Source organism: Suncus etruscus, chromosome 18, assembly GCF_024139225.1.
Source record: "Suncus etruscus isolate mSunEtr1 chromosome 18, mSunEtr1.pri.cur, whole genome shotgun sequence".
Taxonomy (NCBI): domain Eukaryota; kingdom Metazoa; phylum Chordata; class Mammalia; order Eulipotyphla; family Soricidae; genus Suncus; species Suncus etruscus.
In genome coordinates, this window is record NC_064865.1 from 28,052,575 (window position 1) to 28,069,131 (window position 16,557).

A 16,557-nucleotide genomic window follows, 5' to 3' on the forward strand; every position below is an offset into this window, starting at 1 on the left:
AATTCCAGCATGGCACAGCCTGTGTCCTGCACATGGCTCCTTCCCTGGCCCCAAGGGACCTTGTGGGTGTTGCTATGGCCTTAGCTCCCCTGGCAACGACTTTCTTTGCTTTTTACCTTTTTAATTGGTATCAGTTTGCAGCTTTGGTGACCTCCTGCCCTAGCCCCTTCCTGTGCTGGGGAGCTAGGGTGGGGAAGGATAGTAAGGGCAGCAGTGATGTCTGTGTTTGCTCTCCTGCCTCCCACTGCTTCTCACTGCAGATCCGCCTGATTTACTGGCCACTGTCACCATAAGTCTGTCTGGTCATTACCATGGCTCTTGCTGCCCACTCGCTGCAGCCTCACCCGCACCGCCACTCAAAGATGGATTAACTCCATGCCCCTCCAGGACCTGGACGCGACCACTTCAAGTCCCCCCATCACCCTTCATTGCACAGGCTGCATTTTTTCTGCCATAATTAGACAGTTGCACTGACACACAGTAAGAGTGTTTTGGGGGGCCCAGAGAGAGAGCACAGCGGCGTCTGCCTTGCAAGCAGCCGATCCAGGACCAAAGGTGGTTGGTTCGAATCCCGGTGTCCCATATGGTCCCCCGTGCCTGCCAGGAGCTATTTCTGAGCAGACAGCCAGGCGTAACCCCTGAGCATCGCCGGGTGTGGCCCAAAAACCAAAAAAAAAAAAAAAAGTGTTTTGGAGTGGTACACAAGAAGGACAACGTCTAAGCTCTAGAGTGGCTCCCAGCATAGGCACACCTTGAAAAGTGTTTCCCACTCACTGTCCTAGGAGGACGGGAGGGGCCAATTGTGAAGGGAGCCCCCTTTCCACAGAGTTCCAAAACCAGAGGTCTAGTTCATTTTCCTGGATGCCAGAGTGCTACCCGTGTCCCCCAGCCACAGCCAGACCTGACATTTACTCAGCAGACAAGAGCAACTTTATTGTCTTCCCCTTGGGCAAATGGAGGAGCCTGCAGAATGTCGTTCTGCAGGCTCCTTCCTTAGCACAAAAGCTTGAGGGAGGCGAGAAGGGCTGGGCCCACAGGAAGTCCTGCTCCCCTATTTGGGCAGGGGGATCTTTTGCTTAAACCTCCAGCCCCAGCCCTCTCCCTGAACCTCCTGGGACTGCAGGGGCCTGCCTGGTCCTGTCCAGGGAACCAAGGGAGGCCTCTTAAGAGCAGAGTAACAGTTCACATGGTCCAATAGGCATAGATGAGGCTCAGGAGAATGAAGATGGCTACAGACAACAGCATATTCTTCCTGTTCTCCCTCCGAAGCACTTTGAGCTCCTTCTCTGTAAGAAAACAGGGAAGTGGATTGGGACAGGTTGTTTGCCATGTGCCTCTCTCCTCTTCCACAAATAGGGTGGGGGTGATCATCTGAAGGCCACGGTGTTACTTCCAGGCCTCCTCGTTTACTGAAAAATTTCCTCAAATGCAGCTGAGGTTGAGGATGGAGTTTGTGAGCAGTCATCCACTCTCACTCCAAGGCTACACCTGAAAGCAAGCTGAGTGGTGACGTAGCATGCCAGTGAGTCCTGTCACTGGTGTGTGCAGTGTGTGAGCAGTTAAGAACGGTCACCTTTCAGGGCATGTGTGAGTAGTTAGGAACACACAGTGAGGGCCGCTGATTGTGCTTGTTTGACTCTGGTGTAGGTGGGGGGAGGACAGCGTTTCAGTGCTGCCAGGAACTAGAAGTGCTCAGAGGAGGCAGTTGATCTGGAGGGCAGGTCGCTTCTGCCACATATACTCAGAATCAGGGAATGGTGAGTTCTGTGTGTGATGAGCTGAGAGATGATAATCATCAGATCTGAGGGGAGGCCTAAGGTGTCACCCCTGCATTGGGAGGAGTTACCTGCAGGCCATAGAGACCTGGAGCTGGTGTTTCCAGCTTTCAGTGTGCTGACTTAAATAGATATGTCTGGAGGATCAGACTGATCCAATGGGCTGACTCCTGCCCATTGGGGCCCTTAGGAAGACACAACAACTGCACAGCCTGAGGAGTCTATAGATCTTTTTCCTCTCAGGCTCAGAGAAGGGTGAAGTGGGCCCAGCAGTCAGCCTCCAGCAGGCCCTGCCCCCCACATCCAGAAGGTGGCAGCATTGCTCCACCTATAGAAACCCTCCTTGTACCCAAGTGGATTTGGGCAGATATATCTCCACCCACCTCATAGGAATTTATTTGGGGTTGGGGGGCAAGGAATGATAGCGCTCACAGATTTGGGTAGAGGTGAGATTCATTTGGACAGAGCTCTCACCCCTTTTCTCTCTCCTGGAAAGCACAGATCCCAGGCTGCTTCTTTACCCAGAATAAAGTCCATTATGTTCCCTCAGCAGACTCCTTGGCCAGCTCTCCCTGAAGATCTCCCCACATTGTTTCCATTGGGATCTCTGCCCTCCTTATTGTGGAACTGCTAGTGGAAGGGAACTTTCTTACCGTAGTTGGAGACTTTGCTCTTCAGGCTCTTTTTCTCCTTCTCCAGAGACTTCCTATGAGGGGTGAATAGTTTTATAATTCAGGCACTTTTTCTTCTTCCTGCCTGAGGGGCAACTAGCATACCAGGGGTTCAGGAAAGGGTGGGTTGGGGATGTAAATTCAGGACCCCGAACAGAGAAGGGGATTATGGAATGAAGCAGGAGCATTACCTGGCCTCTGGGCTCAGCTCCGACTCAGAGAGCCTGGAGTTCACATCATCCAGGTCTCTGCGACACTGGGAAAGCTTCTCCTCGAGTCCATCAATCTGAAACAGAATGATATGGAGCTAGATAATGAGCTTCCAGACAGCTGGGCTGGTGGGCTGGGAAGGAGAATCTCTGGAAGCTTCCCTGGCAGCCCCCGCCCAACATCTTTGTTTTGCTGTTCATTCACATGGTATGGTGCACCAGAAATGGTAGTGGGCATTGCTCAGAACTGCTTGACTCTAGATCAAGCCTGAGATGGAAGCAGAGGTCCCGGCCTTGAGCCAGGTCTCCACAGCACCAATCTAACTGGTTCCACCAGCGGACAACTAGAGTTCTGCACAACCAGCAGGAAATGAGGTGCTATGGAGAGGCATGTCCCCCTCACACAGAGGGGGGCTAATTCGACATCTAGGGATTGAAAGATGGCTATTTGTCTCACTGACACTTTTCAACTAGTCTAAGTTGCAATGATAGGCTTCCCCTCCCTGTAAAAACTAATACAAATTACTGAATAGAAACAATGCAGCTCACACACACCTCTTTCTTTCTTTTTGATTGGTTCTTCTGCAAAAATAGTGCCCATCACAGAGGTGTCTGTAATTTGTGTGACAAAACAGCTAAGTTCCTGAAAGGTTAGTTGTCAAAGATATCCATTTCTCCATTTGTTTTGATTATGGGAAAATCAAAGCTGTGGTCCTAGGAGATGTCTTGTCAAGGACTGGACTGGGTAGGTTCTAGTGGCAGCTTTCAAAGTGCATCTATGTCCATCTGTCTGGCTGTAGGTGTCTAATCGATCACAATTCTGTTCCCAGGCCTTCTTTTTCTATACAGCCGCCAGCCGGGAGCCCAGATCTCTGTGTGCAGAGGGAGATGCTGGCACAGAGCTGGGATCACTGTTCACCCATATCCTCAGAGGAACAGCAGAGATGGCCCCCATTTCACAAGTGGAAGCACAGGGACACCCTTAATGAATGACTTTCTGAGGAGTCAGTGGCACTGACCTCTCCATGCAGGTTTCAGACCCTTCCTGTGTGGCCCCTGCCCCATGAGATCAGTGTCCGAGGAACCTCAATACCTGAGCAGATGAGTGGTGCTGGAAGTCTCTGGAAGTCTCCACCAGCCTTGTGGCAACTCCTGCTCTGGCACATCTGTTTAGCTCCTTTCCATATCCCACTGTCCAATCCCCAGGACACCAGCCACCTCCTTCCCTGCGGCCCAGCTGCCTAACTTTAGTTCCAGAAGCAGGCCCTGTGGGAAGCAGCAATTGTTGAGCCCTGAGTTAATTGTCTGACTAATTGTGCCATTTCTTAGCTAATAAGCACCAAAGGGAGGGCTGTCCTGAGACATGGCCGAGCCAGGAGATGAAGCCTGTGCCTGGGGAGCCAGAACCCCTGGGCAGTGGTAGAGAGCCAGTTTTAGGGTTCAGCAAAGGCTGAGTCTGGACCTTTACAGCAGTACCCCAACTTAGCCCAGTCCTCCAGCATGCCAAGACTTGCTGTTTGCATTCCATGGTATAGAAACAACTGGGATGCCAAATTCCATGCTGGATCCCAAAAAAGCATAATTCTTGGAGCATGAATGGAATGTATATACCAGCACTGCTCAGTGGCCAGTGACCACTCTGAGTTTGGCTGGAGAGTTTGGCTCATAGTGCTGAGGGGCATTAGGGCCATTGTGGTTGTGCTCAAGGGTCAAATCCTGAGGTACAAAGCTTAATTCTTCAAATTTAAGATGACAAAACAACAAAAACAAATTAAGCCACAGCTCTGCTGAAGACAGCCCTTAGTTGTGTGCCCCAACCCATTCTCAAGCTTGGAGCACCTGGAGCCATGGCCTAAGTCTGGAGTCCTAAGTCCTACCCACTGGCTGATTCATTCCACTAGTGTTTGTGACCACTCAGCCCCTTGGGGGCCTGACTCCAGGTTGTCCTGAGAAACAAAATGGCATTCAGTCTCCTTTCTGTGGTCTGTTTTTGCAGCCATACTCTTGAGTAGGATGAGTGATGATGATGAGTGATGGATGAGTGATGGGGGCTGATGGACAGATGACTGTGCAGGCTTCATATAGTAAGAATCTGAACCCTCTGCCCACAGGAGCCAGAAGACACTTTGTAAGACTGTCCTGTCCAAAGCAATTGCCCTCTGCCACACCTGAAACCATCCATGTCCTGGCTTACACACCAGTCTGGGAGAGTAGTAAGTTGGGAATTTGCCTTTTCTGAACACTGTAAGACTACCAGGGCCCAAACATGGACCCAGAACAAGGACAGGAAGGAGCTCATGTGATGCAAAACCCTTACACTGATCAAGGCTTGGCAAACCATGAGACCAGGTCAAGGTGTACCATGCTCCATGGGGCTGGAGAGTTGGCAGTGGGAGGCCTTTATCGGCACAAGCTCAATTTATCTGCAGTTCCACAGAATATCCCCATTTTCATTTACCACTTTTTAATGAGGCTTAAATGGACTAACACAAATCAAGGTTTTAGGGACTCAGTTCTAACCTCCCTCTATGAATATTTATGTCCTGCTGACAGCTCTTTCTGATTCCCTTCTAAATAGCAAGCTCCCCTTCTTTATAACCAGCTGCTTGATGTGGGCTGGGTGGGGGGAGGCTTGAGGCTGTTAGCAGGCTCTTCATTAGACCACACACCTCCTCAGAAGGTGACCGTGCTGCAGACACCTGCAGCTTCCACACAGCAGGAGCCAGGCTCCTGTGGCTGTAATGATGGGTGCGGGTTCCAGATGACCTCCCTCCACATCCTGCAGGGAAGGCGGGAAGCACAGGTCAAGATGTCCCTTTTGGTCATGACTAGAGAGCTAGAGGTAGTAGTTAGATAGGAGATGATCCAGCAAGACGGGTCCAGGAGTAGAAAAGGACCCAGGAAGTGGGCCTTTGAGGAAGCCCCAGTTGGATTTTCAGCCAGCTCTTGATTACATGTTCAAAGACTATGTACTTTGTAGCTTCTACAATACAAATTTTGTACTGGTTTGGGTAGCTTTCTCTCTGCTACCATTGTGTTTAAGGCAACAGAGGACAATGAAGCCAGGATTGGAAGAGGACATGAATGGAGCAGAATAAGGAATGAAGCCAAGAAGATTCTAGAAACATAGAGGGTCAATACTAGGCAAGTTGTTGAGAGCCAAATTACTGAAAGTTGGATACTATGGTTCTCTAAAAGGATAGTAGTGAACTGTGGGACTCTCCCCTAAATTGGTGCCTCTGCTTGCTGCTCGCTTGAATTAATTCTGTGCCTCAGTTTACTTAACTAACAAGCACAAGAGATAACATTTCACATTTCAAAGAGTTGTGAGAATATTGGGCAAGTTGTGTAATATGGTGCTGAAACAATGCTAACACATATTAAGAGTTCAGCAATTGTTTGCTGTAATTATCAAAGAACTGTTTCTACTGGCTGTTAATTTGTGATGTATATAAAAAAAAAGGAGGAAGTGAGGCGATGATTAATCTCCACTGGGTGCCGGCTGGCAGCAGTAAGAAGGGGAAACCCTCTAAGCTGGATGTGGCCATCCTCAGAGTCAGTGGGGGGATTCGGCAGTGCTGTATGTCTGACATATTCTCAGAATAGCCACTCTAGAAGCCAGTCCATCCTGCTGCATTAAAACTGAGCTCGGAAGAAACCCTGTCCTGCCCTGGGATGGTATCTGAGCTGGAACACAGGAGCCTGCATAGGGAGTAGCAGCGTTACTGGTGGAAGCTGAGGAAAGGCTGGAGCAGAAAGTCTAGGAGCAGGAAAGACTTGGCGATGTCAGAGATGGGGAATGGCAAGTGAAGCTGAGCAGTTGAAGTCCAGGGTTTTGGGGGCCTGGCATCCAACTAGGCTGGGCAGAAGCATGCAACGCTCTGGCCTTGGCAATAAAGAGGCCCCAAAAGAGATCAAATCAACTCAAGTGGGGGAACACCATGCTCTGGGGGCCCTGGAAGCTATCTGCCTACTGTGCAGCTGACTGGATTGGGGGTTGTGGCAGGAAAATCTGGCCAGTGACCAGATCAGGTGCTGTGTGGCCCCATCCATTCTTCCTATGTCACCTGATCTCATCTGCAAGACCCTGCCCATTTTGGGGAGGGGTCTTGGAAAGGGTAGGTAAGGCTTTGACCTGAGAGGATTAAGGCTTTTGGTCTTTGCCAGCATGGAGGTCAGAGAGAAGATGGCTGAAAGGAGTTAAGACGCAGGGCAAGCTAAGAATGGCATGCGTAAATGGTTAGCAGCCACATCTGTTGGCCAAGGCAATAAAGATGTTATCTCTCATGAAGCCTGCCTGTGAGTGAGTTCAATACCCGTCGCTTTTCTGGACCCACCGGTTAATGGGGGATAGAGCCACAATAGAGCCACGTGGCCTGGGATGGCAGAGAAAGGCCTCCTCCTCCATCCACCATCCAAGTCTGAAGCCTCATCCCCCACTCTTTCTCCCTAGGTAACTTGACCTTACCTGCAAGACCCCGCCCATTCCTGGGAGGGGTCTTGGAAAAGGTAGATAAGCCTTTGACCCAGGGGATTCGGGCCCCCCTTTTGGCTTTTGGCTTGCGGGCGTGGAGGTCAAAAGTTGGCTGAAAGGAGTTTAGAGGCAGGGCTAGCTAAGAATGGCTGAATGCTTGAAAGGTTATGATATAGGCCACACATGTGGTGGATAGGGATGAATAAAGCTGATGCTTCCTGATGCCTTCCTGTGAGTGAGTTCAATACCCGTCGCTTTCCTGAACCCCAGACCCGCCGGTTAATGGGGGATGAAGCCACGTGGCCGGGGCCTAAGGACAAAGGCCTCCATCCTTCACCATCCACCTCCATCGTTGATTATTTAATTCAACACAAGTCCATCCTAAGGGCTTAATGCAACACGTGGCTCTATCCCCCATTAACCTGCGGGTCTGGGTCCAGAAAAGCGATGAGTATTGAACTCACTCACAGGCAGGCTTCATGAGAGATACCATCTTTATTGCCCTGGCCAACATATGTGGCTGATAACCATTTACGCATGCCATTCTTTTTTTTTTTTTTTTTTTTGCGCATGCCATTCTTAGCTTGCCCTGTGTCTTAACTCCTTTCAGCCATCTTCTCTCTGACCTCCATGCTGACAAAGACCAAAAACCTTAATCCTCTCCGGTCAAAGCCTTACCTACCCTTTCCAAGACCCCTCCCCGAAATGGGCGGGGTCTTGCAGGTTAGATCAGGTGACACAGGAAGAATGGGAGGATGGGGCCACATCGTTGCTGGACTTCCCTGGTGGTCACAAAGTGCAGAAAGCTAGGTGAGGACCAAGACTGTCACATCTGTAGGCATAGCAAGGAAGCATGGCTGCAGAGGGACCCCAGAAGTAAGAGAGGTGGTGGGGTGAGTGCCCTGCAAGTCTCCTGGTAAGTGCCCCAGTGCTGAGGACCTGGGAGCTGGAATATAAACCTGTGTCTTAACAGTTCAGGTGACTAAGAAGTAGATGGTGAGTCGGGGGAGAATTGGGGGAGTATCCTGGTGGGAAATCAGATTTCAACTCCAAAGCCAGTTTTGGCTAAAATCTTCCCATTAGGGCTGCCAGGAGTAGGAGCCTGGGCAGGGAGACTGCAGAGCATGAGCAAAGGAGAGGGAAGAGAGACTATAAATTCCATTCCTGACTTCACAAAAATAAATAAATAAATAAATAAATAAATAAATAAATAAATAAAGTATAAGGAATTGAAACTGAGGGGAGGCCTACAAACCTGGCAATTCTCTTCTCTAAAAAGACAGCCTAAGGGGTCCCACCACAGGCAAATGAGGCCTGACTAAATGGCCATGGAGCAGGCTTAGTGGAGAGAAGTGAACGAGAACAAAGTCTCCAGAAGTGAGGTGCTTCCTGCAGAAAGGAAATCTTGTCAAGCCTGCAATCACGGTCAGCAGAAGCCCTTGCTCCAGTCAGGGGGTCCTTGCTTTTGTTGGTGGGTGCCCAGAGAAATGGTCCCTTGATTTCAGTCTCTCCTAGAGGCCTTTTTTGTGCCCCATCCTCCTGTGCCTCCAAGTTGCTGCTCTGCACTGTGTGAGCTAGGAGACCTGCAGACATCCCCCTGCCACTAACAATCTTGAGCTTTAGGGAAGTCTCCCTGGAGGCTTCTAAGCCAGAAAACCAGTGCATAAGCAAAACTGTACAATGTATCTCATATTCCCGTGAGGCACTTTTGTAGGAGTCACTCTTCCTAATTGAAGTCCCAGTGAGGTGGCTTTGAGGACAGGGATGTCAAGAGCCAACTGCCCAGCACACTGGTCAGGTCAGGCCTGGTGGGCTGCCAGCACCAGGTCTGGCTCTGCTGGAGGCTTCCACGCACACTTTTATTCTGCAGATAAATATTATTGAATGTGGCTGATTGGTGTGTCCAAGGCCTTTGACAGAGGTGGAAGGTGGCTGGGAGGTGGCTCCGCCCCTGTTCCCTAAGGAGCCTGCTTAGGACCAGACTTTCATCTGAAAGGAACAGAAGGCACTGGCAGGGCTTGGCTCTGCTTTTTGGTTTAAAAAGGGGTTGCCAGGGCCAGGGCTGTGGTTTAAAGGTCTAGAGCATATATTCTGCATATGGGAGTCTCTAGGTTTGAACCGCAATACATCATAGTTCCCTGGGCACAGAGCTGGAAGTATCCACATGCTCATTCATCAGCACTGCAGGGTGTGGCTCCAAAACCAATCAAACTAGTGTCACCCAGTCTTGCTGGCCTTGCACTCAGGAACTTATGGCAGGCACAACGAAGGGAAGCGACTGGGTGTGACGGACTCCCAGAAATCAGGAAAAAATGTTGGGGTATTTTTTGAGGCCACATCAAATCAGAGTTCCACATGTCTAGGTAGCCCAACAGGAGTCAGCCTCCAGGAGCCAAGTCCATGTGAAGTGAAACTATCACAGAATCAGCAGCTGCCAACACTCCCTGCCCCATGCACCAGTGTGCCAGGTGCCCCTCTGAGCACCTCCTCTGGATTCACCATACTCCCTATATATAGTTTCCTGTGAAGTGTCACATCCTGCACACACACACCAACTTGGGCCATGAAGAGTTGAGCACTTCTAGGTTAAGCAAACAAGTATGAGGGAGCTGGCTGTCAAAGTGCTGTTATCTACCAGCCTGGGCAGAAAAAACCAGAACTATCATTCCTACCTCCTGGATTCAGTCACCATTGTTTATACCCTAGACTAGACATGTGGGCGTTCCTCGGTATCCATACAAATTCTGTAAGACAAGGACTGTCCCAATTTTACATGGTTACAAACTCCTGGCCTGTAGATTTTTAAGCAAACTGGTTCTGCTTGTATAATTGGGAAGTGGCAGGATTGTTCTGAATGGGGATTTACTGCTTTAGAGCCTGTGCTCCTTCCATCAGGTTAAGCTCTTTCTTCAAAATCCCCCATGATAACGTTCATGACAAAAGGTCCCATGGACAGTCATTCCATATCCGAGTCATAACCTATCTAAGCTTGTTGCTCTGGCTTCAATAGAACCTCTCCAATGAATAATCTCAGACAAGGGTTCACTTGGTGACAGGGTCCGGCTGAAATAGGTTTGCTTGGAGATGGTAAGACGGGTGCTGAGCAAGCTGTGGTCCTCGCCCTCACCTCTTGCTTCACAAACGTCCCAGGTACCTTCCCTCCAAGTTGTCTCAATTATGATTCCCATAACAGTTTAGGTTTGAAGAATTAGAACTGCATACTGGTGGGGATCTGCCTTTCCCCATGAGTCTCAAAGTCTTCTTACACTTGCTCTTTTACAGCCAGGATTGTCAGCTATTTCATCTCTGGCTCCTGCAGTATGAGAACTAAGTTCCTGGAAACCCACTAATTTCTCCATGTCAGGGAGGCCCCAGGACATTGATCATAATGGCCAAAGGTGGCGGAGTGCCTGCCCAACTGGTTTCTGGCAAGGGTACTGAAGCTTCCCATCTGGGGCCACACCAACAAGCCACCGGGGGGGGGGGGGGGGGGGGACGACACAGGCCTTGATTTTCCAGGTGACCAGCTTTAACTCCTAAAAGGCTGATTACCCTGAAACCACTTAATGAAAGCAAGGAAAATTCTTCTGTGAAGGGTACTTGCAACACTGGGCAGGGGAAGGCCTAAAAACCACTTTCCATCAAGACTCTCCAGGAGAGAAGTACCTTTGCAGGGTTGAGCAGAGGAAGAACATGAGGGGCCTCGCTGAGGTCCATTCAGACCCCCCCCTTCCATGGCCTTCAGGGACTTTCTGGAACCTTCAGGCACACCAAGTCACAGGCTAAGAGCAGCTTTGCAAGTGGCACCGTCAGTGCTTGCCTAAAGTTTTCAGCTGGCTTTCAGCCAGAACACTATTTGGGGTCGCCTTTCCTCTTCTCTCCCAAATATATATTTTTTGATAAATTAGCAAAAGCTTCTTCATCACTGAAAGGCTCAGAGCACTTTTCAAGAACTGGCATCCACCCCGCGCCTTATGAATTCATTAATTAAGATGCTGGCAAACAGCCACGGCACACATGCTGACTTCCAGCCGCGTTAGGTAATGAGGTTTTAGTCTCCTGACCCCCGTCAAGTGGAGCAGAGCCAGACACAGGCTGCCAAGAGAAATCACCTGCCCAATGGCGACCTGTCGCTCCGCCTGGCAGCAGGTGAAGCTCATTTAATGGTCAGCAGCCCTTGAACAGTAAGTCTATCCCACAGTCCCTGGCCACAGCGCCCCAGCATGGTACCATCCAGCTGCCTGCTGCCCCCACACCCCCTCCCAGTTTCCTAACCTCAGGCCAGGGCCATGTGCAAGCAGGCAGTCAGAGGGGAGGGGAGGCACCTCCTCTGGCCTCTATAGCTAATTCAGCCAATATTTATTGATGCTCTGCCAAGCTTTGTCTATCCCTGTCTCAAAACTCATAGGTACCCCTAAGCCAGTAGCTGCCTTGTTCCACAACTCAAATTGGCTCTGTCCACGTCATGTGCTTCTGGCCCTCATGGGACAGCAGTAACTAATTGCCAACAGATAGTCTGGGTGGCTTTCTATCACCCTACCACCCCATTAGCCTGGTCCTGAACAGTTTTGGTTCAGGATTCTAGTGAGTTTTATTTATTTTAGTTTGGTTTTTGGGCCACACCCAGCAACACTCAGGTGTGGCTCTGCACTCAGAAATTGCTTCTTGTAGGCTCAGGGGATCAAACCTGGGTCCATCCCGGGTCGGCTGCCTGCAAGGCAAACACCCTACTGCTGTGCTATCACTCTGGCCCCTCTAGTGAGTTTTAAATGTCTCCCATCAACTTTATTCTAGCACAGCACTGATTTGCAGCTACTCCTCCTCTGCCTATCTCCATTATAGAAGTTAGTTGAACTCAGGAACAGCTTTCTCAATCCCACTGCAACTACAGGTGGTGATGAGTCAATTCTGGCCAGTAAGATATTCCAGCAAGGAAACTCCTGGGAGAACTGTGGTTTTGCTGATTAGAATTTGGAAAAGGGGTGGGGGAGATGAGGGTTTTGTATTTTGTAGCTCCTATCTCCTTGCTGACTTAGAGTTGGATGTGACAGCTTGGGCTGTGGCAGCTATCGCCTAACTAAGAGGAAACAGCTGAAAGACAAACATCAACATGACAGAACAGAGCTTTTGGACCAATGCCAGTCACTGACTAATTCAGAATTTCTTGTTACGGGGAAAGCACGTATATTGCCACTTACTTAGGTCACTTGAGTTTTATAACTTAGGGCCAAAGGCAATTCAAACTGGTATTTTGCACTGAAGAACAGTTCTAACAAAGCCATCCTCTTTAAAGTATCAGCTAAGATACTAAACATCTGTAAAGACCAAGTGGCCACTGGAATATCTAAACATCAAACCAAATAGTCCTGCTGTGAGAGAAAAGTACCATGACCAAGAAAAAGCCATTGCTTTCCAAGATCAAAAAGTCAAAAATAGGTTTTACATTAATCCAAAACCTTTCCATTGGAACTAAAATGCAACCTTTTCTTCTCCCACATGTTAAAACTGGTATCAGAGACTAAGGAAATGGCCCAAGTGGTAGAGTTCTTGCCCACCATGTGTGGGACCTCAACACCATATGGCGTGTGTGTGGCCTTGCTGGCTTTCAATTGCCAGTGGGCCAATTAATCACCTAGGTGGCTCATACTCAGGTTCCCCAGCACTCAGGCCCCTTATTAAAAAAAAAAAAAAATCAGAGCTGAGGATTTCTCATCTGCATTATAATTCTCCCATTTTTCAGAATTAATTCTCAGAAATGGAAACTAACAGCTAGTTTTTTATTCCAACTCTGAGGTCTCACAAGGTGGCAGAGAGTAGACCAAAACCTCTTGAGCAGTCCCTGATGGGAGAGGCCTGAAGGTGCCAGGACTGTCCTGGGAGGGGACTGCCTGGTGCAGCTGGCCTGAGCCAGCCCCCAGGGTGAACACTGCCTGCTCAGTAATTGCTTCATTACAAGTGGAGACTGCAGGTGCAGAGATCACTCACTTGTGGGGGTTTATTGCACTCGTCAGATTAACAAACATTTTTGATTAAATCACCACTTCATTGGCTCCGAGCACACGACTTTTAATAAGAGGACAATATCACTGCTATTGAACATTCGTGCGCATTCAATACTCAGGCCCGCTGGGGGCAATGGAGGAACGGGGTAGGGGCACAGCCAAATGCCTAGTTTTCTCTCTAAGGCACAGCTTCAGATCTCAAATCTGGAAGATCCAAGTAATGAAACTACAGGGACCTGAATGATGATAACAAGGCCTTGGGAGACAGCAGAGTCACAGATGGAAGAAATATGGCAGTGCTCCTACTGTTCAGTATTCTAGACCTGGACGTAACAAGGATGGCTGACCACCTGTTTTTATAAATAAATTTCTTGAATTTATTTTTCCATTAATTTACATATTCTATGATTGTTCTGTGCTAAGCCAAGCCAAAGGGATATGGTTGATTCTTATATTCATGGTGGTTGTGTCCTATATAGCATTGCTGCAACAACGAATTGGTAACTACTGAACCAGGTTTCGTTCCTCACAACATTTTCACAACATGGTCATGGCATTTTTATTGGTCAAGACAAAAACCTTGTTTTGTATGTGTTTCTGTGTAAAGAGACCTTATTTAATGTATATTGTAGATTCATTAATACTAAACTCATGGCCAACAAACAGCATTATACTTCATGTCTTGGACAAAGCTTTAGCTAGGCTATTTTTGCTCTAAGGCACACACAGCCTTCTTACTCTTAAGAGCACTAGACAGCACTTTAGAAACACACTTGGAGACCATTTGAAATAGCGAAATCACCAACATGCAAAAAACTGGCACTTAATGTCTATAAAAAGGACATCTATTTACAGTATGGGATGAAACAAGAAAATAGAGTACTGCCTTGTTTGACCTGAGCTGGATACACAGTGCACAGATGATGCAAAAGTTTCACTGCTTCAAATTTGTCAGTGGAAACAAAAACATTTGTACCGATGGGAGGGGGGGGTTGTTTATATGTACATTTCAGACATTGGGCAAATTCAGAAATACAGAATCTGAAAATGAGGATAGATTAATATTGCAATGCAGATCATGATGCTCAGAGACCCATAAGGTCGGTCTAAACCAGGGGTCTCAAACTCAATTTACCTGGGGGCCCCAGGAAGCAAAGTCGGGGTGAGGCAGGGCCTCATAAGGGATTTTGCTTACCGAATATTCACAATAAAAAATCGCATTAGTAAGGAAAAAATTGCAAAAAATCACATAAAACATTTGCATACCCCGAATGGAACTGCTCAGGGTATGTGAATGTTTAATGCGATTTTTATTGCGATTATTCGGTAAGCGAATAATCGCGAATACTGCGATATTTGAAGGCCGGCCGCAGGCCACAAAATGTTGTACGGAGGGCCACAAATGGCCTGTGGGCCGCGAGTTTGAGACCCCTGGTCTAAACTGTTTACTATCTGACCTTTACAGATACATGCTGATCCTTTCCCCGCTTGTCTGTTAGAAAACAAATTGTTTTCTTGTTCTTTTACTAATGAAGAGTGTCTCTGTTATCAGCTCATGTCTATGATGTACATGGTGCATCTTTTCTACTCCTATAACTTTCTCTTTTAAACGTTCTTCACATTTCCATCAGCCTTTCCGCAGAGTACAGCCATGTTTTTCTTAGGCTGGTAGGAAAGCATCCCATATCAGAACTGGAGTGTGCTGCATTTTATTTTATTTTTTGGGGGGGTGGGGGTGGGGGCACACCCGGTGACGCTCGGGTTCCCCCTGGCTACGCGCTCAGAAATCACTCCTGGCTTGGGGGACAATATGGGACTCCGGAGGATTGAACTGTGGTCCGTCCTATGTTGGCGCGTTGCAAGGCAAACGCCCTACCACCTGCACCACCGTTCAGGACCCTGGGTTGCATTTTAAATACAGAGTCTTTCCTTAAAATGTGCTCCCAGATCCTGCTTAATGAATGGCTCGGGGGGGGGGGGGGTCCACACTTTGCAAGTGTTTCTTGATGTAGACTTCAGTTTGAGAACCACTCTGGCCTAGCTAGCAAGAGTTTATAAGGCGATCGATTCTCCAGCATGTCTCTCTCGTCACACACCTACAGACCTTTCACAGAAGGCACTTACTTATCCAAGAAGGCTCTGAGGGAAACTGTTTCCTCCTTATGAGCATCTCTCGGGTTTTGGGGTGAATTCGCAAGGAGGGCAGCAGCGATGCCCAACATGAAGCAGTCCTGCTCTGTCCCTTCCAGTTGCTTACATCTATTTTTTTTTTTATTTTTGGGGGGTTTTTTGGGTCACACCTGGGAGCACTCAGTACTCAGGGGTTCCTCCTGGCTCTACGCTCAGAAATCGCTCCTGCCAGGCTCGGGGGACCCTATGGGATGCCTGGATTCGAACCTCGGTCCTGCATGCAAGGCAAACGCCTTACCTCCATGCCATCTCTCGGGCCCCAGATGCCCACCCACATCTCGAGCTCTTTGGAGACACCATTCCCAGATTTCCTCGACCAGTTCCCACAAAATCCTCAAGGAATTTCTCACCCCAGGGGTGAATGCATGAAGCTCCCTGGGACCTTTTGGGGTCCCCTCGCCTCCTGAGGCCTCCCTCCATCGGGAGCGCTTTTCATTCCCCCATCAGAGACTCCTTTCTGGGTGCTCACTTCTGTGTCCCACAGTTCTGTGCAGCTCCCCTTCAAGTCCGCGCTCTTCCCCGTGGGTCCCCCCAACTCGGGGCGGCTCTGAGTCCTGCCCCTCAACCTCCAGGCACCCCAGCAAGGCCTTTCACGACCCTCGGGTCCCTCTTCCAAGCCTCAGTCCTACGCTAGGCCTCTCTGCTACCCTGCGGCTGAGCAAACACACGAGGCAACTAGGAACATGGTTCCCCTCTCGTTCCCCCTCACCTCTAGAGCGATGCCCCGACTCTCCCGCTTCTTTTTGGTCATGTTACTCGTTGGGCTCTTCAGTCATCCGGGGACGCGCCCACCGGGTGGCAAGACGCATGCGCCAGCCTTCGTACTTCCACGTCATTGGTTACCGGAACGGCCGGAGGCGGGACTACTGGCGGCCGCCATCTTGGTGAGGGACGTGGCAGGCCTGGCGCCGCCATGTTTGTGAGGGGCAAGGTTTGGGTTTGAGACGTCAGCGTAGGGCTGGGAGAAGATGACAGATTGGTCACCCCGGATACAAGTGGCCCGCCCAGGGGTGGAGCTGCTCTTTTCTACGGATCCCAAAAAATCACCTGATCTCACTGTTGAGCCCAAATGACCTCTTATTCCTTCTTTTGTGTCTTGTGTTCTCACTTGTTTTATTCTAAGAACAGCTTACAAACGTAATAAGAAGATTTATAAATGAAAAGTAGCACCTTTGATCCCGCCACTCTCCATGGTTTCTGTTTATTCTCCTTCCAGGATTGGTCTCAGACATGGTG

The 16,557-nt window shown here is 49.1% G+C and overlaps 1 protein-coding gene across 1 annotated transcript; it reads right to left on the minus strand.

The window, feature by feature from the left end:
* Positions 1-907: 907 nt before the first annotated feature.
* CCDC167 (coiled-coil domain containing 167) lies at positions 908-16,083 on the minus strand. Its single transcript, XM_049765455.1, has 4 exons — positions 16,031-16,083; positions 2,638-2,732; positions 2,429-2,481; positions 908-1,286 (listed from the first exon to the last, which is right to left on the minus strand). Exons 1-4 carry the CDS (start codon positions 16,070-16,072, stop codon positions 1,183-1,185), a joined length of 294 nt encoding a protein of 97 aa, XP_049621412.1. The 5' UTR covers positions 16,073-16,083; the 3' UTR covers positions 908-1,182.
* Positions 16,084-16,557: the final 474 nt, after the last annotated feature.